General features: G+C 39.8%; 1 protein-coding gene across 24 annotated transcripts in view; it reads right to left on the bottom strand.

Annotated features, from left to right (window-relative positions):
- Window positions 1-22,892, bottom strand: part of SYNJ1 (synaptojanin 1) — a 101,754-nt gene that overhangs the window by 11,149 nt on the left and 67,713 nt on the right. For 14 of the 24 annotated variants that reach the window (XM_007964788.3, XM_007964898.3, XM_007964777.3 and 11 more), the window contains 11 exons: window positions 18,342-18,498; window positions 17,631-17,748; window positions 17,326-17,541; window positions 13,607-13,685; window positions 10,177-10,339; window positions 6,389-6,598; window positions 5,653-5,796; window positions 4,967-5,005; window positions 3,438-3,485; window positions 2,164-2,202; window positions 1,970-2,040 (listed from right to left, as the gene is read on the bottom strand). In XM_007964788.3, coding sequence (XP_007962979.3) covers window positions 1,970-2,040; window positions 2,164-2,202; window positions 3,438-3,485; window positions 4,967-5,005; window positions 5,653-5,796; window positions 6,389-6,598; window positions 10,177-10,339; window positions 13,607-13,685; window positions 17,326-17,541; window positions 17,631-17,748; window positions 18,342-18,498 — 1,284 coding nt within the window. The remainder of the gene's footprint in view (window positions 1-1,969; window positions 2,041-2,163; window positions 2,203-3,437; window positions 3,486-4,966; window positions 5,006-5,652; window positions 5,797-6,388; window positions 6,599-10,176; window positions 10,340-13,606; window positions 13,686-17,325; window positions 17,542-17,630; window positions 17,749-18,341; window positions 18,499-22,892) is intronic. The other 10 variants (XM_037990622.2, XM_007964813.3, XM_007964921.3 and 7 more) reach the window with 3 other exon arrangements.

The following is a 22,892-nucleotide window of genomic DNA, read 5'->3' as shown; positions in this document are numbered from 1 at the left end:
ATATAGTGATGAATTTTAAAATCTTCCTGTTTACTTCTGACTGTTTACTATCTGCCAGACATTATGTTAATTAAGCACTGTATAGGCATTTCCATTTCATCTTCAAAATATCCCTCAGAAGTAGGTATTATTTTATCATCTCTATTTTAAATTAAGATGAAGAAATGTATACAACTTGCCTAAAGCCATGTAGAAAGCAGAGCCAGGATCCAAACTCAGGTCTGACTAGCTGCGGGCTAGAGTTCTTAACCATGTGCAATGCTGTCTTCATGGAAAAAACTGGGATGATTTTAAAATACACAAGGAGACACAGAGACATATACCTGAGCAACTAGGAGACTTTGGGGAAAAAAAACACCCTGAGATTTGTTGTTGTTTTTTTTTTGAGATGGAGTCTCACTCTGTGGCCAGGCTGGAGTGCAGTGACACAATCTCTGCTCACTACAACCTCTGCCTCCTAGGTTCTGGTCATTTTCCTGCCTCAGCCTCCTGAGTAGCTGGGACTGCAGGTGCCCACCACCACACCCAGCTAATTTTTTGTATTTTTAGTAGAGATGGGGTTTCACCATGTTGGCCAGGATGGTCTCGATCTCCTAACCTCGTGATCTACTTGCCTCAGCCTCCCAAAGTGCTGGGACCACAGGCGTGAGCCACCGCGCCAGGCTGAGATTTGTTTTTTAAGAGATGGGGTCTTGCTATGTTGCTCCAGCTAGACTTGAACTCCTGGGCTCAAGCAATCTTTCCACTGTAGTCTCCTGAGTAGCCAGGACTACAGGTACATGCCACTGCCACCCAGCCATATATATATTTTTTAAACACAGAAGTACAACTTTTGAATGACTAACTCAATATTCCAAAATAAATACACTGAAAAGACTCATCAGTGAAAAATATTTTTTCTATTTTCATATGTTTGCTGAAGGATCTAAGCTAACAATATTTATTTTAAGCAAAATATGAACTTTTAAACTCACAAAAATCCTGACTTTCTTTTCCTGTACTTATGGTATTCAACAGAATAAAGAAAGTTCTTCTGCCCAGTGTGGTAATGGAATCAGTGAATGGCAAATTTTCCTTTTTTTGAAAAAAGGATAAATATTTGAATATTACACATAAAAAAGAACCTTCAAATTATTAAGTGGACAGCTACAACAGAAAAGACAAAAAACTTCTATGTTCATAGGAAGTAGTTTTTTCAGTTCTCACAATCTTAATAATCTTAATTTCTAGGTATAGTAACAGCTCTCAGTTTCCTACTCTTCAGATATGGGCCTCTCAGTAGTCTCAAGTTCTACTAGACTAGCCTAAGTCACTGCTTTTTATTTGCTCAGTCACTGGTTTTTATTTGCTCTTTCTCTCTGTTCTTGATTACCTGTTATAGTCCAGAGAAAGTTTTCAAATTATAAAAAACCTACGTGTATAAGAGAACATATAAACATACAGAAAAGATACATTCATCAGGTAGAGAAAAATCCTGCAACACCATCAACCCTCCTATTTCTAATACCTTTACGGAATATGATGAATCTGATCAAGGAAAAAACCAAAAAGAGAAAAAAACGTTTGGAACCAGTTTTACTATACTGTATTTATCATTTTTTTTCCTGAAATGTAATTAAAATCCTTTTTTAATGAAGGATTACTTTATATCTTCATTACTCAGGTAAAATGATAAAAAGCTGCCCAAATCCATCATCTCCTCATATACTGAGACTCTTAAGATATTTACTTAGTGACCATAATTGTTTTAAGTCTATCACTTTTATCCAAATAGTGGCGTTGGTTATTTTTGAAGAGTGTGTTAAAATAATGTGAGAGTTGGGCAATCATCAAGTGCGATCCCCTCATTTTAGAGCTGAGGAAACTGAGGCCTTGAAGGTCACATGATTTCTCCAAGGTAACAGAACTGACTAGTAGTAAACAGGACTTAAAGCCCAGACCCCTTGGCTCCAGGCAAGGTCTTACCTACCGGTCTGGCTGTACTGTATCCAGCAGGTCCTGGTCCTGCAAGTCCTGCTTGAGGTGAAGGCTGACTGCGTCCTGGAACAAAGACATCATATATTTAAGTTTAAAACAATAAAAAAGAAACCATGTACTTATATTCCAAGTGTGTATTTCATGGTCCAGTTTTGAGGGTGAATAGCTACATTCAAGTGTTTTTACCTATGTTATCTTTCCGTGTTGTTCCAGGGCTTTTGGGTGCTTCGAAGCAAGAAGGGAAAAAAACAATTAGTTGCAAGTTAACAATTAAGCAATGTTGCATAACATCAGCTTGCTGTTCTGCTTCATTACCAGCAGAAATGGGGGCTTTGGATAATGATGAAGAGTATTATCAGTCCTGAATGAAATACTCCAAAAGAGAGAAAAATTACAATATTTAGAGAGACCTTTATGGGAGACAAGTGGTGACTTTAGTTTGGTATCTCACTCATGGGGCCACTTTTAGGGTGGCATTCCCCATAGAGCTCTCTTTTGTGAACCCTGAAAACATACAGCCAGCTGTGCGAATGGTCACCAGATGTGGCACTGCTGCCCCTTCGAGTCTGGCAGACAAGTGGCTCCTGAGCAACAGACAGGACTGCATTTGTCAAGTTACACAAGAGGCTCCTAGTAGCACTACTTTAGGGCTTCACACTGTGGATGTCATTGTGGACAAGGTTATCTTATGATGAGATCTTTCGTATTTCTATAACAAAATCCTATTAAGACAGAAGACAGGCATATGTTATTACCAAATATCTGTCTTATGGAAGACAGTGTTAAAAATATGTTCAAACTCATTAGAATGGTAGCTTAAGGATAAAATGAAATAAATTACTCTTGGGGCCAAAAGGAGTAGGAGTGACTATCAAGGGCAGCACCTTAGATAAACTCTTTTTGTAAAGAAAGTCAAGTACAATTGTTATAAGAAATACATCAGCCTTTTAATAACTAAAATCATAACAAATGGCCACTAGTCTTAAAGGTCTTTTAAACAAATCTGGCTCAGTGCTAATCTATAAAATAGCTATGTTATCTGAAATCAACTACAAAATACTATATTCTTGGATCTGAATTAATAGGGTTTAATTATAATCAATAATTTTTAAAACTTCAGATTAGTAAAGTACATTTCTAAATATTTTACTTATTCTGAAAATAATTTTGAAGACATTCTTAAACAGTAATTTCACAACCTGGACATACATAAACTATACATGAAACGGAGTACAAACAACACTAAGGATCTCAGGGAAATTAAATGGATATCCATTAGAAACTATAGGTGACATAGAATGAAGAGAGGAAAAAATACAAGATATACATAAGGAGGGGAAAGAGAAGTTTACAGGTGGACCAAGAAAAGATTTAGTATGCCTGTAAACACTGGGGGGTGGGGCACTGACACTGAGAAATAAAATGAGAGAACCATTTCTATAATGCAAGAGTCTTGTTACCTTCCATCTCTCTCCTAGCTACCCCAGGACTGGGAGGGGCTCCAATACCTTTTTAGAGAAAGAACAGAAGCTATATATTGTTCAGGGCCCACATCACAGAATGAAAGGCAGGCACACAAGACAATTTCCATAGTAAATTCACTTTTGCAAAAGGGCTCTTTTATTGCTTTAAATTTCTTCAAAGATATAAATACAAACCAAAGTGACTTCAGATGCTTGGCCCAAACCTGAATCCTCCCTTTACTCCAACAGAAGAGTAGAAACAGGACGACAGTTTTCTTTTTATATATACAATTACTACCAGTAGGGAATTTAAAAATATGTTTGATGAAGCCCTTTGCTTTAAAAATCATCTTACTCCTTATATCCAGAGCAAGTAAAAACTCTGATATTTGATAGTCAAAAGAAATCATAAATTTCTATGAGACTACGTAAGTCTTTTGAAGTTAGTTTTTGACGCATTAATATTAAAAACTCTAATGTACTATAATTACGTAAAGGAATTATTGGTTACAGGATGAAAAAACATGTTGCAAACACTGCTTACAAAAGAATTATGAAGGGGAGCAATTTTTAAAATTAAGACAGATTTCACTGTAATCCACTGGTTTGCTAATGTAACTTATGACAGATCCATTTTAAATTTATTTTTTTACAGGATGTTTTCCTAATTAAAGCAGAATATAAGCAAAAATTATCATGGAAATTTAAAAAAAAGCAGGAGCTTGAAAAGGGAAAAATTAAATGTTTTCTGTAGGTCAATGGAAAAACGATCACTTAGCTGTATTTGGCAGAAGCTGTAATGCTGAAATAATTAAGCTATTCTTATCACACGCAGTCATTAAGATCTACACACAGGCAAAGTCGGTCTGTAGGAAGACCTGAATCTCAGTCATGTCACTAGGCAAGCTACAATAGAAACAGACCAGCTACACATGCACAGTGAGCCTTAGCAACATTGGATTTGTAAAAATTCTTCTGAGGAATTGTGAAAACTCACCTCATCTTTTCTTGAGAATTAGAATAAATAAACTTGTCAAATGTATAACTCCAACTGAGCTCTGTGAATTTTCACCTAAACCAAATAAACTATACTTCAAACAAAAAGTGACCCACTGTGAATAAAAATTTCCTTATGAAGAAATGAAAAGAAAATCATACAGTTCTTTGCTAATCCACAAGCTTTTCCACTAGAAAATAAATGTATCACTAATCAAATACTTGGGAAATGTTCTGTATTTACTGTACCTGAGTGACTTTTAAAATTAATATAACTTTTAGGTATTAAATCTTTGTAAATGAATCGACCACATTTATTTTTAAAAAAATTATTAGGCCTGATGAACAATCCCAGCCTATCTGGGAAATGAAAGCCTTTATTAGTTTTATTTGTGGATTAGTTTTAGACCGGAATGTCATTCATTTTGACTTTTATCAAACAAACCTAAAATGTCTTTCAGTTGTAGGGATCAAGCTCCAAAACATTAATGAACCACGATTCACACATGCTAACAAATGTAAATGGTTACCTCCAAATTCCTTTCTAGCGGGTGCAGGACTCCTGGCCCCTTATAGTTCATAAGAAAATAGGCAGTAGAAAGGAAATGACATTAAATACATAAGTGAGATGTCAAAGATTGCTATAGTATCCGTGATGTCAAGTATCATGCAGGAATTACATATTATCTAGGTACTACAAAAACTATTATTCAATGCATATGCTTATAATTGAAGTAACAGCACTATATTTAATTTAAAAGAACACTAAACAAATATATACAATTGTACATTAATACGTATGCTCTCCAGTTTTAATTATAGATTTTACAGAAATTAGCATATTTTAATGATTTCATGCTTATAAATCACCCAGAAATGAGGATTTTGAAAAAAATTAAACCTAAATTTACCTAAGAACAGTTTACATGCGTTACTAGATCAAATTAGCAAAAACAAAATAAACCTCTCTGGCTGGCTGGTGAGAAGGCAGCTAAAGGCAGCTGTGAAAACACCTTAGAGGAATCTACTCTGCAAACACTCTACCGTGTCTGTTGCGACTACGATGTTCTTTAGAGAAAAGCTAACAAATAGCAACAATGATAGAAAAAAAAATCCCAGTAAAATCCAGAAGCTAGAGATTGGAAAACATGCAAAACATTTTAAAACAGAGTGAAGAATTTTACATCTAGCAGAAATGGAAATAAAAGGTTTTCACCTGAAGGCGGAGGAGGTCTCTGTGGGGGAGCCGGACGTGTGGGAGGGGCAACAGGGCGGGGCGGTGGCGGCCGCTTGGGCTCCAAGGGTTGGGCGGGGTCTTTCTGTGGCAGCGGCATTGCTGGCTGCGCATCAATAGGAGAACCTAAAAAGCACAAAGGAGGTAAGAAGATCAGGTTCCAAGTAGCTGTTGACAGAAGGGAATATATATATGTGTAATGTTCTATCAAATGTGCACAATGGTGTAAAAAAAGGGCATGTATTTTCAGTATGAATAACAAAAGCAGTCTACCATTAAACTGCCCTCTGGTACCATGGCAGCAATAATGCTACCTCTGTGCTGACGTCTTCCCTAGGCCTCAGGTGCTGAAAGCTAATTTACTAAGTGGCCCTGATATGGCACAAACAATTTTTTGAGTTAAGTCATTTTGCAGTCTGGCCAGGAGAGAGAAGAAAAAGCCCAAATAGTTATGGGTTCATACCATAGAAAATCGTCAGTTGTACGATACAGACAAACCAAACCACATAGAAAAAAGATTAAGAACAATTTCCATCTAGTGACAGTTATAACAAATTTCCTTTCCATTGAGAGCTAATCATCTACAAGTTTTCCTCTTCTGTACCGGAGAAAACAAGGTGCACTTTAGCACCGAGGTATAAAACTTAAATGATGACTCTCCAACATCAAGCACATTGGCTACAGGAAGCCATACCGAACTTTCAAATAAAATGCATACTCTGTGCACTGGGAGGCCCAGGAGTTCTTGACGGTGCTCGGCTTGGTCTGATGGGAAGGGAAGGTACAGGACCCTCTGATATCGTAGGTGACTGGCAGGGACTAGTTCGGGGTGAAGAGCTGGGGGAAGTACCAAGGCCGGAACTTGAAGATGGCTGGAGATGCTGAGGAAGAAGTTCCTCCACTTCGGCACTATAGTCATCAACATCACCTAAGGAAAAGCAGGCTTGATCAGAGATAACTCCATTTTAACTTGCTCAGAGATTTTTTTTCACCTTAGGTTTTAAAGAGTTAAAATACACAAAACAAATATGAACATTATGACACTGCAAACACACATGGATTAAGCGTGAAGGTGTGTATAAAACCAGAATTAGTAGAAATGCTGTTTCAGAAGATGTGAAGATATCTATTGTCTCTGAGCAATAAGATGCCAGGTGACCAACCACTTGGAGCTGGGGTGACCCAATGGGTTATCAATATGCCCCAGAGCAGCTTCTCCAGTACAAGCCAACTCAAGTTTCCTGCTCTCCTTCCAAACCTGTCTACTGTGCTCTATGGAACTGCCTCACTCCCTTGCCCAACCCAGGTCCAGCCTTAGAGTCAACAAGCTCTCAGGAGCCACACAGCCTTCCCCCAGAAGGCTCCTCACTGCCACCCTCACCCCACAAAGACCCTCTTTGCTTTAAGCAAACACTAGTTCTCCCCCAGGGTCTCCTCATCTCCACTTACTTCTGGGTAGGAAAGTGGGGTCAAGGTAACCCTTGCAACCTAACTGCCATTCCAGAACATTAGTCTTCCAACCCTGAACAAAAAGTCCTACTGCTCTGAGGCTATGCCATCAGGAATTTACGTAACACCCTCTACCCCCACTTGCTATAGTCATCTCCAACGTCCATTCTTCCATTTCCTGAACCCATTCATTGAGGACTAAGCAGAGAGCAAGACTGTAAGTCAAGTCCCGCACCATCTTTCTGTGTGACATCAAAGTCCACGTGGACAACTCATTCAATAACAAAATGCCTTGGTCCTAACCTTACTGACATTCACCTCCACTCCTAACCCACACCCCTCAGAACTGCACTCCTCTGAAATAACAAACTCAAAAGCTTCATTCTGAGTTTGGCCTCCCAGCTTTTCAGTTATCTCCCTTGGCTACTCTTTCTTCTTTTGATTTCTTCAGAAGCCAGGGCTTGATCCCTCTAACTTTGACCTCCATCGGATTCTGCTTTCTTCTGTACCTACTTCAAATTCTATGGTTTTCCATCTCAAACATTACCCTACTTCACTCTTCTTCCATTGCCCGTGCTTGACATAACCCCATCCCTGTACTGATTCCCCTGTTTAATCTTTCTGTGGTAGCACTTGGACTGCTGACTGCCTCTGCTACCCAGTCCTGACCACTGCAGTCACATTTGAAATCATGCTTTTCAGTCTCTTCTGGGCTCCTAAAGTGCCTGGCAATTCCATGATTTCCTGGTTTGCTCTTCCCCTCACCCTTTGCTCTTCAGGAGCTTTACTGCAAAACTCCTCAACCCTCCTGAAACTGTGGGCTGTCCCACTCCTGCAGATAACTTCAACACTTCACAGAGAAGAGAGAAGTCTTAAGATGGGAACCCCTGCTTCAACAGCCTGCCCCCAAGCTGGAGTCTCATTACATGGTTGTCACTTGGGTATTTGAGGATGGAACAAATGGACCCTACCCAGCCTAGTTTTCTCAGTGACACTGCTCTACTATTCTGCCGTGCCCTTCCCCCAAACCATCAGCCCTTTCTCCTCTACTTTTCCATTAGCACTGTGCATTCTCAAGCCTCTTCCATCCAAAAACACCACCCTAGGACCTCCAGTCTTCCTAGAGCAATTGCCCTCTTCTCTTTTCCACCAAACCTCCTTAGAAGAGTTGTCTACAGACCCTTTTCTCCACTTCTTTACCTTCCATCCATACCAATTTACCACCATCTGGCTTCACCACTCCTGAGATCATTCTCATGAAATGTCAATAACAACTTCCCTTCCTGTTATTAAATTAGAAGGACACGTTTCCATCCTCATTTCTTCTCATCTTTCTGTGGCACAAGACACCAGTGACTACTCCCCTTCCATGCTCTACTTTCTTTCCTTGATTTTTAAGCCATGAATTTCTCTTGGTTCTTTGAGATTTCTAAACAATTGACATTGTTTCTTCTCATTTTCTTTTCATGGGCAGCCTTCTTCTGTCTATATTTAAACTCTGTATTTCCACATACTCAATCCCAGGACTATATTTCTCCATATTCAATTTATTCTGTCTCGTTATAATTCTGTTGGCCAAAGTTATATTAATAAATGCCCATCACTTTGCAGACCATTAGAACTTCCTTGACTCCAGGGCTCTCTCCTGAGCACCAGACTCATGTTTGATTGACTCCATGAACATCTCAAATTCAACATATCCAAAACAAAATTCATCTTCCATCCTGCACCTACTTCTCTCTCTGCATTTCTTTTCTTCATTTACTCCCTCACAAACATCCCTGCATAATCCATGTGGATCCTCTTTCTCCCGGCTTGGGCTGTGCACATGCTTTCTTCTTGGATCACTCCTCTATAGTGTTAATCCCATTCTTCCTGAGTCTTTGGATTCTCAACTTAAATTTCAATTCCTCTGGGAAACCTTGCCCAACTTCCCAAATCCAGGTTAAGCACCTTTCCCATGAGCTACCACAAAACCATTCATTATCACAATTATTTCACTTTATTATGAGTGCCTGCTTACTTGTATGTAACACCCAATAAGCTATGAGTTCTGGAAAGGCAAGAACCACAGCTGTCGAATCTCCAGCACCCAGCTGTTTCTGGCATAAAGGTACTACATAAATGTGTGGACTGAGTAAACAAATGAACAGAGAATGTGAAAATGAGATAACTTTGTAAGACGTTCCACTCTTAAATGTGGTACCTAGCTATACAGTGCATTACAATATTATTATAATCTAAGGTATGCATTTTAATGAAAAACTGGCTAGAATAGCATATTGTGATAGAAAACAAATGCATTTAAAAATTGTTTTCTTTTGATAATGTTGCCATCAAACAAATGCATTTTAAAATCATGTTTAAGGAAATTTTTGGCGTAATTACTTAAACTCATTTCTGTTCTCAGAATACCCTTTTGGAACTTCTACTTTTTTACCTTAACTTTAATTATTGGGACTAAACCATACACCAACAATACTAATTTGGGTTTTTATCCAATAAGAATATAAATTAATATTTGTAAAGGTCTTAATATTTGAATGGAAGAATGGTAAATACATTTAAAGTATACACAAAATAAACACAATATGATGCGAAATAAATTCGTTGTTTTTGTTTTTTGTTTTTGTTTTTTTTTTTGAGACAGTCTCACTCTGTTGCCCAGGCTGGAGTGCAGTGGCACAATCTCGGCTCACTGCAACCTCTGCCTCCTGGGTTCATGCAATTCTCCTGCCCCAGCCTCCCGAGTAGCTGGGACTACAGGCGTGCACCACCACACCCAGCTCATTTTTGTATTTTTAGTAGAGATGGGGTTTTGCCATGTTGGACAGGCTGGTTTTGAACTCCTGGCCTCAGGCAATCCACCCTCCTCAGCCTCCCAAAGTGCCGTGATTGCTAGCATGAGCTGCCGCACCTGGCCAAAATAAATTCTAATTAATAGTGCTATGTATGTCCCAAGAAGAAGAAGAAAGATAAACTTGGAAAACAAGACTTCACAGATGGGAAGAAAACATATCTAGAACTACAAGAAGTAAATGTGTTTAAGAAACAAACCTTCCATATCAAAATCTGCTGCAACCTCTGCATCTTCACCAAGCAGGGTAGAGCTTGTTGACGATGGCAATGCAATGCTAATTTTCTCTAAACTCATTTCTTCTTCCAAATTTTTGATCCAGTCTGGACTTTTTAAAGCAATAGTTATAGTCCGATTCAATAACTAGTGGAGTAAAAGAGATATAAAATAAAGATTAACGTGAAAGTTAATTATTTTGGAATAAAGAGGCTGACTTCGTTAAACTATGCAATGGTATAGACAGTTAATTTAGTTAGACAATTCAGCATAGTTCTTTCACATATACTAAATTTTAAACTAGTTTAAAAGTAAACATTTGTTTACTCAGTTCTCCCTTTAAATGCCTATGGTGATAAAGATCTTTTCTAGGCTGCCCAGAGATGCAAGTTTCCTTTGCTATAACCACTATGTTTTCCTGGCCAGATGTAAATTCACCGACAACTTTGCCACATAACTTTATACTTTCTTTACTTTGATTCAAGTAATTGTTCCCATGTGAAACAACTACAAAAGAGACAGCAGAAAATCTTTAAAATGCATTTCCTGTTCCTATTCATTTGGTCTTTCTTAACTTGGCATATGGTCCTGAGAGCTGCTATACTGTCAGCTGCTAAGTGCTAACCTATACTTTTAGCATTTCAAATGTCAGAAGAATATTAAAAGAACTGAACACCATTTTAAATCTTCAACAAAAATTAATCATTCTAAAAACACAATGAGTTCTACCTGTGAAAGTGGCACTCTACCTTCTCTATAAATTTGGGTGACTTTTAGACTAACGTATAATCTAAGACAACCAAGACATTATAATCAAGTTATAGCACATCATGTCAATGTATTTTTAAAAAACTCTCAAAAAAACTTGCTGATAACAGCAAGACTCTTTGGTCAAGGATAAACATGCACTAGAAAGGAGTTCTCATTTAGAACCCATATTCTTGTAACAAACTTGCTTTCTAAATTTAATCTCTCTCCCACATAGTTTCAATTTCCTTTGTTTGAAGAGTTTCTTAATGTGAACAAGATGTGAATATTTTTGGTATTTGCAAATGAACTGTGTAGCTGTGATCAATATGCTGTGCTGACAGTTGGCACCTTTGTGGGTACAGATCTTCCTTGGCTCAAAGTGTTACTGATATTGGAATTCCTTGAAGGCATAACAATGGAGGGGTTGAAAGTTGCTGAACTGAGTGACACAGCTGTGTTTATTAGTAATTTAGCATCCACACTGAACTTTAAAGTCAGAATCCTAAGAATTCATAATCCTTTACTTGCTAAGTAGATATAAGTACTAAAATCAATCCAATTTCAGAACTTAACATGCTTTACAAGTCATATACTACTTTTTAAAGTCAACAAAATTCTTTTATATTCATCAAAAAATACTAACAAGCATTCTTAAATACCTATCACCATAATGGTCAATTAAGATATAATTCCTTAGGAATATCCCCTTGATAGAGACCAGGGCCAAATGAAAAGGAAGAAATGTAGAAGGCAAAAAAAAAATACTCAAAAAGATACATAGAGGTTCATTGGAATATTGGTTTTACTAATTAAGAATAGGAAATAATCTAGATGTCTATGAATAGGAGATTGTTTAATAAATGTATATATTTATTCACATAATGAAATTAATGAAGCCATTAAAAATCACATATTTAACATGTCCCTGACACAGTCACAAGAGGTAGTAAGAAATAGCTTTATAATATGGTTTCAATTTGTGTTTGCATATATGCATATCCCATTTGTGTTAATGTGTCTGTGTGTATAAAATCCCATTTGTATTTATATATGTATATTTTAACATGAAGATTAAGAGAAATTACTTCAGAATGGTAAGATTATGTGAGTGGTCTTATTTTTAATTCTTTTCCGTATTTCCTGATACATTATTTTACATGAGTATATTAGTATTACATTTAGGAAAACGAAACTCTAGAAAACCTATTTTGAAAGCAATACACACAAAGAATTTTTTTTTTTTTTTTTTTTTTTTTTTTTTTTGAGACAGAGTCTCGTTCTGTTGCCCAGGCTGGAGTGCACTGGTGCAATCTCAGCTCACTGCAACCTCCACCATCCAGGTTCAAGTGATTCTCCTGCCTCAGTCTCCCAAGCAGCTGGGATTACAGGCACCCACCACAACGCCTGGCTACTTCTTGTATTTTTAGAAGAGACGGGGTTTTGCCATGTTGGCCGGGCTGGTCTCACACTCCTGAACTCAGGTGATCCGCCTGTCTCCGCCTCCCAAAGTGCTGGGATTACAGGCATGAGCCACCGCGCCCAACCTAATACACATAAAGAATTTTTTTTCTTCGGCCGGGCGCCGAAGAAAATTGGGATTTTCTTTCGCCGGTAATCCCAGTACTTTGGGAGGCCAAGGCGGGAGGATCACGAGGTCAGGAGATGGAGATCATCCTGGCTAACACGGTGAAATCCCATCTCTACTAAAAAATACAAAAAATTAGCCGGGCGTGGTGGCGGGCGCCTGTAGTCCCAGCTACTCGGGAGGCTGAGGCAGGAGAATGGCGTGAACCCGGGAGGCGGAGCTTGTAGTGAGCTGAGATGGCGCCACTCCAGTCCAGCCTGGGCGACAGAGTGAAACGCCATCTCAAAAAATAATAATAATAATTATATTTTTTTTTCTCCAAAGAAGTTGATGTGACAGAATAGGAAGCTCAGGCCAGTGCTCATGGAGTAGGTCAGTGCTGCAGGAATCAGGCCTAGAGTACAGTCCATCCTGTGCACTGACCATATACTTAGAAATTTAGGATTTGAGTCTAAAAGAGTTCAGAATAAAATGACGGATGCAGCACTTCAGAGAGGTAAAACTGTTCCAGGCCAACAATGTAAGTTTCTGTCATCAATGACTTTTCAAATCACTGGTTAGGAATATTTCCATTTGTTAAAAATTTCTGAAATACTTCAATGGGATGGATTTGTTATCTCTGGAAATTAATTTAGTTACGTTTGAAGAAGATAACTAGGTAAGCCAAGCCAATGAAACAAATTCCTAGGAATAATGAGCACCTCCCTCCCTTGTTTTCTGGTAAATAATGCATTTTCTTTCCTTGATAGAACATTTTTCTACTATACAGATGAGCCAGACTACCCCCAATTAAAATTTTAAAACTTTTTGCATCATAAAATGTAATAAATCAAATTAGGTGCTAAACATGTTTCCTTCTTAGTCTATATCAACAGTTAATATCTCTGGGGAGAGACCTAAATAAGCCTAGGCTAGTCAGAAATCAGGTCTAAATAAAAAACATTAAATAACTCCTCGAACATGCCATAAGGTCTTTTCCCCTCCCGTTTAAATAATTTTGCTGCATGTCTATAAAAACATCGTATCATCTTCAGGCATTTAATTTCAGAATGGTTTAGAATCAACAAATGCTACCTTACCTCTTTACCATTTAGGCTCAGAACATTCAAGGCAGAGCTTCCCTCCAAAAATGTAACCCACATTTTATCTTCTACAAATCTTTAAGAAAGAGAAAACCAATAAAAAACCATAATTAATATCATAGACATAACAAGGTCAGTGACGACTCCCACGATGACCGATTAACAAGGGCCCGCAGAGGCCAGGAAGTAAAAAGTAAAGGAGGGAGTGCAGGTAGGGCTAGTGGTGACCTGGAGAGGGCACTCTTCCCCTAAAAACACTCCAATTTCTTTCAAATACTGTTAATGGAACAGCCACAAGAAATGGGTCTGTGCACCTCCATTTGTCATCACTGCTAATCTACTCCCATCCAATCCTCTATTTCATTGACAAGGCAAAAAGGGAAAGATGTTAAGTGACTTGTTCAAAGTGACTCTATAAGGAGAATAAGTTACAGGGCTGGGATCCAAGTCTCCTGACCTCACAACCCTGTCCTATGTATTTTCATTGTCTCAGTGACTTCCCTGAAGAAAATTTCCTATGATCAAAAAGATGAGAGTTGTCAGTGAAAGAAAACAAAACCAGACTGGCCCCAAGAAGCCTTAGGTTGTGCTTCTTGTCTTTCGTCACTGACAAACATTTACTCTTTTGGGACTTCAATGGTCTTTGATAGGATTCCAAGTTTTCACTTTTGAAATAAAACTCTCAAGAGGAAAAATAAATAAATAAAAAGGACAGAACAAGTTCTGAAGAAGGTCACGGGTATGTAATTAAGTTATTATTCAAAAAAGAACAAATTATGTTATCAATCTTATTATAGAAATAATTTGGCAAGTTGAACCACAAGTTCAGAAATCTTTACAGATTTTTCCACAATGAGAGAGGGGAAAACATGTACACACACACACACACACAAAATCACTTTCCCCCTAGCCCCCTGCTTAAACTAGGATTTCAAAGTATGAATTATGAATATTAAGAGGAAAAGGCCAAAAACAAAAGTGTGCACAAGTACTTCACCCTGGTAAAATCAACGGCCGGGAGGGACTGGAACAGATTTCTACAATCCCACAAATATGACCCAGGCAACTGATTCAGTTTCTTTGGCATAAAGCTATATTGTAGGATGCTATTCTTTGAAATACACAGGGAGACCATTCTTACCTAACTACATGAAGGTATCTTTTTCAGATTGTTGACAATGGAGAATATCCCTCCTCCAAAGGTTATAATCACCACGGTAAGCATACATTTATGCCACACCAGTCCTCTAAACCCCAAACATTATTTTTTCTTTGATAGGTACCAACACTTTTGTGGTCCTGGGTTAGGGCTAATATCTTTGTCCTTATTCTCAATCAGCAATGTGCCCCTTACACATTTCTAACTTTCACAAGGGATTCTGGTTCTTATATCTATTGATTTATGTAAGTTCTTTTGGAAGCTGTATTTTCTTCCTGCTTTCACCCACTATGGTAAAAGCTTCTAGACTTTTCCTTCAATTAATGTAAGCATCTATATGTATTTAAATTTATCCCATACACATTTCCAAGGAACCTATTATTTAAAAATAAAGGGGTTTACAGAGTTTACTCACTCCTTAATGGCTTAGTCTAGACTAAAAGGTAATAATCAGTTTCTTCTCACTGCTTATAGAGATCCTCTTTGTTGACTTTCAGTGTCTGCTTTTTCTCTTCCAACTTAGTCATCTTGGGGTTTAACAATCAGAATATTCCAGGTTGGAGACACCCCATGGTTTTATAATGTTAGGTTAATGCTTTAGTTTCTTACCAATACTTTTCCTAATGATGACAAACATTTGGGGGAAACCTTCTCACTTCAATTTAACAAGTTCTTTAGAGGTTGGGTTATAAAGACAAGTCCCTTTCCTGTATCAGAGTCTTTCATCCCTTACACAGTTTGGATTCTTTGTAGCTCAGTGCAGTATTTCACATTTGCTCAGGAAGACATTTATCTGCTACTTTGCAGCCCACTCACACAGTCTACATGATGCTTCTGGTGGTTTGGCATTTCTGTACTTGGCAAAGTATACTGTCATCTGTACACTTACAGATTTCACTGTGTACTTTCTAGAACCTTAAGATTTTTTAAATGTTTTGTTTTAATTTGAAAGCTTTGGGATAGATCTTTGTCAAAAGATTTGAGCAAAGTCTAAACACAATTTCTTCTCCATTTGTTCATTTACTCTCTGAAAGGACTTGAGGAGTCTTTGATTTTCACTCTGTAGAAGCCATACCATCTTAATTCTGTGGACTATGCCCTTTAGGATCTGGGGGTGTCATTACACACATGCTGACCTTCCCTACTAGATTACAAGCAGGAGTTGTATCTTCAATTTCTCCTCTGCTCTTCTACAGCAACTAGTATAGAGATCCGCCCACCAAATATCTATAAAACATACCTAACTAAGCAAATGAATGGTATTTAAAGGGATTTAATGGTACCTCTTTCCCTATGAAATTCAAACACATGCACACATGGACATCATTCAGTCTCAAAACTGCTGTATAGTTGGAAGAGAAAGTTTTTAAAACAACGAAAGAGGCATCTGGTTCTGCAAAAGGCAGATGGCTAAGTCAATAAGGGAAACCAAGACTGGAAGGGAATGACTCCTGACTATTCATCACATCTCTGTTTGTTAGAAATTAAACATACTTAAAATTACTCGAATTTTTTTTAACTGAGGCAGGAAGGGAGTCACTGTTACTTCTCCTTAAAACAAAGAAACAAAAAAATAGCAATCACAGCTTCATTTTGTTATAGGGTTTTGTTACATGTTCTATTGTGTAGGAATCATGAGAGTTCATATCTGAACTTGCACCTATTTTTGTTTTCAATTGTTCACATAAAGTTTCACTATTTAGCTGGATGTGGGGGCTCATGCCTGTAGTCCCAGCACTTTGTGGGGCTGAGCTGGGCAGATCGCTTATGGCCAGGGGTTTGAGACCAGCCTGGGCATCATGGTGAAACCCTGCCTCTACAAAAAAAACACAAAACGAACAAACAAATAAACAAACAAAAACTACAAAACTTAGCCAGGCATGGTGGTGTGCACTTGTAGACCCAGCTATTTGGGAGGCTGAGGTGGGAGAATTGCTTGAGCCCATGTGGTTGGGGCTGCAGTGAGACATGAACACACGACTGCATTCCAGCCTGGGCGACTGGGTGAGACCCTGTCTTAAAAAAAAAGTTTCGGCCGGGCGCGGTGGCTCAAGCCTGTAATCCCAGCACTTTGGGAGGCCGAGACGGGTGGATCACGAGGTCAGGAGATCGAGACCATCCTGGCTAACATGGTGAAACCCCATCTCTACTAAAAAATACAAAAAATTAGCCAGGCATGGTGGCAGGTGCCTGTAGTCCCAGCTACTTGGGAGGCTGAGGCAGGAGAATGGTGTGAATCCGGGAGGCGGAGCTTGCAGTGAGCAGAGACTGTGCCATTGCACTTCAACCTAGGTGACGGAGCCAGACTTCGTCTCAAAAAAAAAAGTTTTGCTATTCATTTAAGCTTTCTAAGTAGAGAATTCAGTTATAAAACCTATAGAATAATATCCACAGTATGGTTTTTCTTTAGTTTGGAAATAAAAATACCATATACTAAACACTAAATAAGGTGATATCTTTCTTTTTAAAAATTCTCTCCTTTTCCAAATAAGGTGATTTCTATATAGAAATAATTGTTTATGAATCACGAGCTACTTTTGCATAATAAACATCTTACCTTATAAGTATAACTTCACCAAAACTTGCAAACTGCTGCAGAAGCTCATCAATCAAGGCATCATCAAAAAAATTATTTTCTGGTAAAGAACTTTTGATTGAGACCAATACCGTACCATCTGGTGGACCCTGAACTGCAATTACTTCTTTATAAATGTTTTGCCTCTCTTCAGCTTCAACTTCAAATATATCTATATCAATCAGGGCAACGACAGGCCTTAAGGCATAAAGAAAGATAGATGTATTAGAAATGTTTTTAAAAGGGTGTATTTCAAACACCATTAGAAAAACTGAGACTGCTTAAACCTATGGTCAGAAGTCTTCAGCTCAGCTCTTCCATAGTGCAGCAAAGTGCCTGGAGTCCACGTGTACAGGATTTTGCTTTCATCTTGAAAACTAGCATTTAGAAGATCTAGATCTTCAGCTGCAGTCAGAAGAAAAGAAAACACAAGAGAAGCTGTATGAGCAGGACAGATTGTGTAGAGCAAAGAGGCATTCTCCTTCCTTTCGTGAGCTTCAGTGGTTTGAGGCTGGAATGCCAGAAACACCTGGTAATAGGCAGGCAGTCTAAACACCTTTAAATTCGAAAGGCTTTTGGTAAAGTTATCTTTTTATTCTTTATTTAGTAAAAATTAAGATACAGCTTTACTTCTGAGATTACTTAAAGGACTGTGACTAAACGGTGTTTCATAAACAATTCAAGAGACAAGTGGCAGTTCAAAACATATGCAAACCACTAAAGTTAGTTTAAAAACCTAAATTAGCTTCAATTAAAAATTTCACAAAAATATTTCCTTCTCTTTACATGAAATTATATGAAAATAGGCTGAAAAATTAAATAAGTTATTATAAACAGATTTGAGAATATTTTTAAAAATCTGACATATTTAATGTATTTATTCTATTCTAGATGATGTTTCTTGAAAAACAATATTCTCCTCATTTGATATTATGTCATTCCCTGCTTCCTCATAAGTTTACATTAGTTCATTTAAATAAAGAAGTCCATTTCCCAACCTGATCTATCAAAAGGCCATTTCCTCCTTCTCCAAAGGACACGGTCTGTCCATGCAGGGGTGCGGCACTTTTCACTGGTGTCATAGTCGTCAGAAAACAAGTCATACTTATACGTCGGAGCAAAGGTTACCTTTCCTTCTAAAAATCCTCTAAAAATCTAAAATAAACATATACAAAATAAGTCATTCCCAAATAGCAACAAGTTCTGTTTTCATGCAGGCAGCCATCCATTAAATGTCTACTATATGCTGGATCTTCTCAGAAGAAATCTGTATGCGTCTGACGAACACTTCTAGCTGAATGGAACAAAGCTTAGAAAAATAACCTGAGACGGAGCCTTTTTCATACTGATAGGGATAGGAGGCAGGGAAATTCTGGGCAGAAGTGGGTGTGTCCCCAGCAAGGGCTCCACCCTCAAGCCAAAAAGCCTGTTACCAGAGCCCCACGTGAGAACTTATATCCCTGTTTTCCCACCCAAATGTTGCTTTTTTCAAAACCGCCCATGGCCTGCCTTGCCCCCAGTCCTGTGCCCATAAAAACCCCAGGCTCAGCTGGCAGAGAGAAGCAGCTGGACATCAGAGAGAAGCAGCTTGTCTTCAAAGGGACAGCTTGGCAGTGTAGTTTTGGAGAGGAGTCTAGCCATGTGATGGCTGGACTTCAGGGGAAGATTATTTATTGCTTTGTCCTCTTTTTAGCTCCCCTTCCCACCAAGAGCCATTTTCATCGGCACTAAAATCCCCCACATTTACCATCTTCAATTTGTTCATGCGACCTCATTCCTCCTGGACACCACACAAGAACTCGGGTGCCATAAGTGTGGGAGCATAAGGCTGTCACACTGACCCTCCACTAAGCTGTTAACACTTGAGCCATCTGCAGGCGGCAAAGCTAAAATGGCACTGTAACACTTCCTCTGGGGCTTCAGCGGTTGCAGGCACCCTCCCCTAGATGCTGCCTCGGGGCTGGTACAGAGTTCGTTCTTGCTGGTGCCCAAAAGTGCTCACCCCACCTCCTGTACTCACTCACCAGAACTACCCCCCACACAGGGGTGGAGCGCAGGTCAAGTGAATGGAGTTCGCCCCGTCAGTGCCCATGCACTCCAGTTCCCACTTGCGAAGGGGTCACGGAAATATCCTGCTTCAATACCACTTGTTTGACATTCGATTAAACTAACCACATGAATAAGGGAATTCTGCCCCATCTTTGAGCTATATGAGACATTTGGAACTGTAAATGGGATTTTGGAAACATCTAGCCTGATATCTTATTCTCAGATGAGGTGCTGAGGCCTGAAAAGGTAACATGGTGCCCGAAGTGTTAGAATTCAAGTCTGGGGATCACCAGGCACCATACCAGATGGCCACTGATCCTTTTACCTAAAACATATATATATTTAATAAATTCTTCCCAAATTTTGTGGTCATAAGCTTTAAGAAGTGTTTCAAAAGTCAGATGACATAAACAAAAGAAAAGTCAATAACCACAAGACTTAACCCCCCCAAAAAAATAGCCCTAAAGACTAAGATTCTAAACTATTACCAAGGAAAAAAAAGTTTATCCTTCTATTTGAAAGTGAATCTTATAGATACATAATATATTTTTCTTTATGGGAATTATTATAGGTTTTCTCTTTCCTACTTTTATTACTTTTAAGGGAGGACACCAACCCTCATATTGTCTTATGCCCAATTTCTGCCTCCAAAGAAAGAAGTAAAAACTAAAAGGCAGAAATGGAAGCCACAGGCAGACAGCCTGGCACCGCGCACCCTGGGCCTGGTAGTTAAAAATCAACCCCTGATCTAACTGCTTGTGTTATCTATAGATTTCAGGCATTGTATGGAAAAGCATCATGAAAATCCCTGTCTTGTTCTGTTCTGTTCATCAGTGCATGCAGCCCCCGGTCACATACCCCCTGCTTGCTCAATCAATCATGACCCTATCACGCAGACCCCCTTGGAGTTGTAAGCCCTTAAAAGGGACAGGAATTGCTCACTTGGGGAGCTTGGTTTTTGGAGATGTGAGTCCACTGATGCTCCCAGCTGAATAAAGCCCTTTCCTTCTACAACTCAGTGTCTGAGGGGTTCTTGTCTAAGGCTCGTGCTGCTACATTTCTTGGTTCCCTGCCCAGGAAGCAAGGTGATTAACGGACCAGGAAGCGAGGTGATTAACTGACTGTGGAGGCAGCCCCTTAGGCAGCTTAGGCCTGCCCTGTGGAGCATCCCTGTGGGGGATTCTGGTCAGCCTGAGCGACGCGGATCCTGAGAGCACTCCCGGGTAGGTAACTGCCCCAGTGGAACGCCTCACCAGAGCAGCGCGTGGCAGGTCCCCGTGAGTTAAAGGAAAAACTTATGTTGGCCCCAGCCCTAGGACTACCAGATTTGACAAAGCCCTTTACACTCTATGTGTCAGAAAGATAAAAAATGGCAGTTGGAGTTTTAACCTAGACTGTGTGGCTCTGGCCAAGGCCAGTGGCCTATCTTTCAAAACTAGATGGGGTTTCCAAAGGCTGGCCCCCATGTCTAAGGGCCCTGGCGGCAACGGCCCAGTAAGCACAAGAAGCAGATAAACTAACCCTTGGGCAAAACCTGAATATAAAGGCCTCCCTCCCATGCTGTGGTAACTTGATGAATACCAAAGGACATCACTGGCTAACAAATGCTAGATTAACCAAGTACCAAAGCTTGCTATGTGAAAATCCACGCATAACCACTGAAGACTGTAACACCCTAAATTCCACCACCCTGCTCCCAGTATCAGAGAGCCCGGTCAAGCATAACTGTGTAGAAGCGTTGGACTCAGTTTATTCTAGCAGACCTGACCTTTGGGACCAGCCATGGGCATCAGTAGACTGGGAGTTATACATGGACGGGAGTAGCTTCATCAACCTAAGGAGAAAGATGTGCAGGATATGCGGTGGTAACTTTGAATGCTGTCACTGAAGCCAAGCCATAGACACAGCGCACTTCAGTCCAGAAGGCTGAGCTCATTGCTTTAGCTCGGGCTCTACAACTCAGTGAAGGTAAGACTATTAACATCTACACTGACTCTCGATACGCCTTTCTAACCGTCCAAGTGCATGGAGCATTATATAAGGAAAGGGGCCTGTTAAACTCTGGGGGAAAGGACATAAAATATCAACAAGAAATTCTACAATTATTAGAGACAGTGCGGAAACCTCAGAAGGTGGCAGTCATGCACTGCAGGGGACACCAGTGAGCCTCCACCTCAGTGGCCTTAGGAAACTCCCAAGCTGACTCAAAAACTCAAAAAGCAGCATCTACCCCTTACTGCGCATCAGTAGCAGCCCCCTTACTCCCTCAAACATCTGACCTGGTACCTACCTATTCTAAGGAAGAAAAGGACTTTTTCCACACAGAAGTGGGGCAAGTAATAAAAGAAGGATGGATCAGATTGCCAGATGGGAAGGTAGCTGTGCTGCAGCTGCTGACAGCCACAGTTGTACTGGTTGTGCATGAAACCACTCATCTAGGTCAAGACTCACTTGAAAAGTTGTTAGGCTGGTACTTCTACATCTCACACTTGCCAGCCCTTGCCAAAGCAGCAGCACAACGGCGCGTTACTTGCCGACAGCACAATGCGAGGCAAGGCCCCACTGTTCCACCCAGCATACAAGCTTATGGAGCGGCTCCTTTTGAGGATCTTCAGGTGGATTTCACAGAAATGCCGAAACGTGGAGGTAACAAGTATTTGCTGGTTCTTGTGTGTACTTACTCTGGGTGGGTGGAGGCTTATCCAACACAAACTGAAAAGGCCTATGAAGTAACCTGTGTGCTTCTCCGAGATCTTATTCCTAGGTTTGGACTGCCCTTACAAATCAGCTCACATAACGGGCCAGCGTTCGTGGCTGACTTGGTACAGAAGACAGCAAAGGCATTAGGAATCACTTGGAAGCTACATGCCGCCTACCGACCTCAGAGTTCCGGAAAGGTGGAGCGAATGAATCAGACTATCAAAAATAGTTTAGGGAAAGTATGTCAGGAAACAGGATTAAAATGGATATAGGCCCTTCGTATGGTATTGTTTAAAATCAGATGCACCCCTTCTAAGAAAACAGGATACTCCCCTTATGAAATACTGTATTGGCCAGGCATGGTGGCTCACGCCTGTAATCCCAGCACTTTGGGAGGCCGAGGCAGGCAGATCACGAGGTCAGGAGATTGAGACCATCCTGGCTAATATGGTAAAACCCCATCTCTACTAAAAAAAAATATACAAAAAGTTAGCCGGGCGTGGTGACGGGCGCCTGTAGTCCCAGCTACTTGGGAGGCTGAAGCAGGAGAATGGCATGAACCCGGGGGGGCAGCACTTGCAGTGAGCCGAGATTGTGCCACTGCACTCCAGCCTGGGCGACAGAGCAAGACTCTGCCTCAAAAAAAAAAAAAAAAAAGAAATACTGTATCATAGGCCTCCTCCTATACTAGGGAGACTTCCAGGCACTCCCCGAGAGTTTGGTGAAATTGAGTTACAGTGACAGCTACAGGCTTTGGGAAAAATTACACAAACAATCTCAACTTGGGTAAATGAGAGGTG

The sequence above is a fragment of the Chlorocebus sabaeus genome, chromosome 2 (assembly GCF_047675955.1).
Source record: "Chlorocebus sabaeus isolate Y175 chromosome 2, mChlSab1.0.hap1, whole genome shotgun sequence".
NCBI lineage: Eukaryota > Metazoa > Chordata > Mammalia > Primates > Cercopithecidae > Chlorocebus > Chlorocebus sabaeus.
This window is presented reverse-complemented; position numbering and strand designations above follow the sequence as displayed.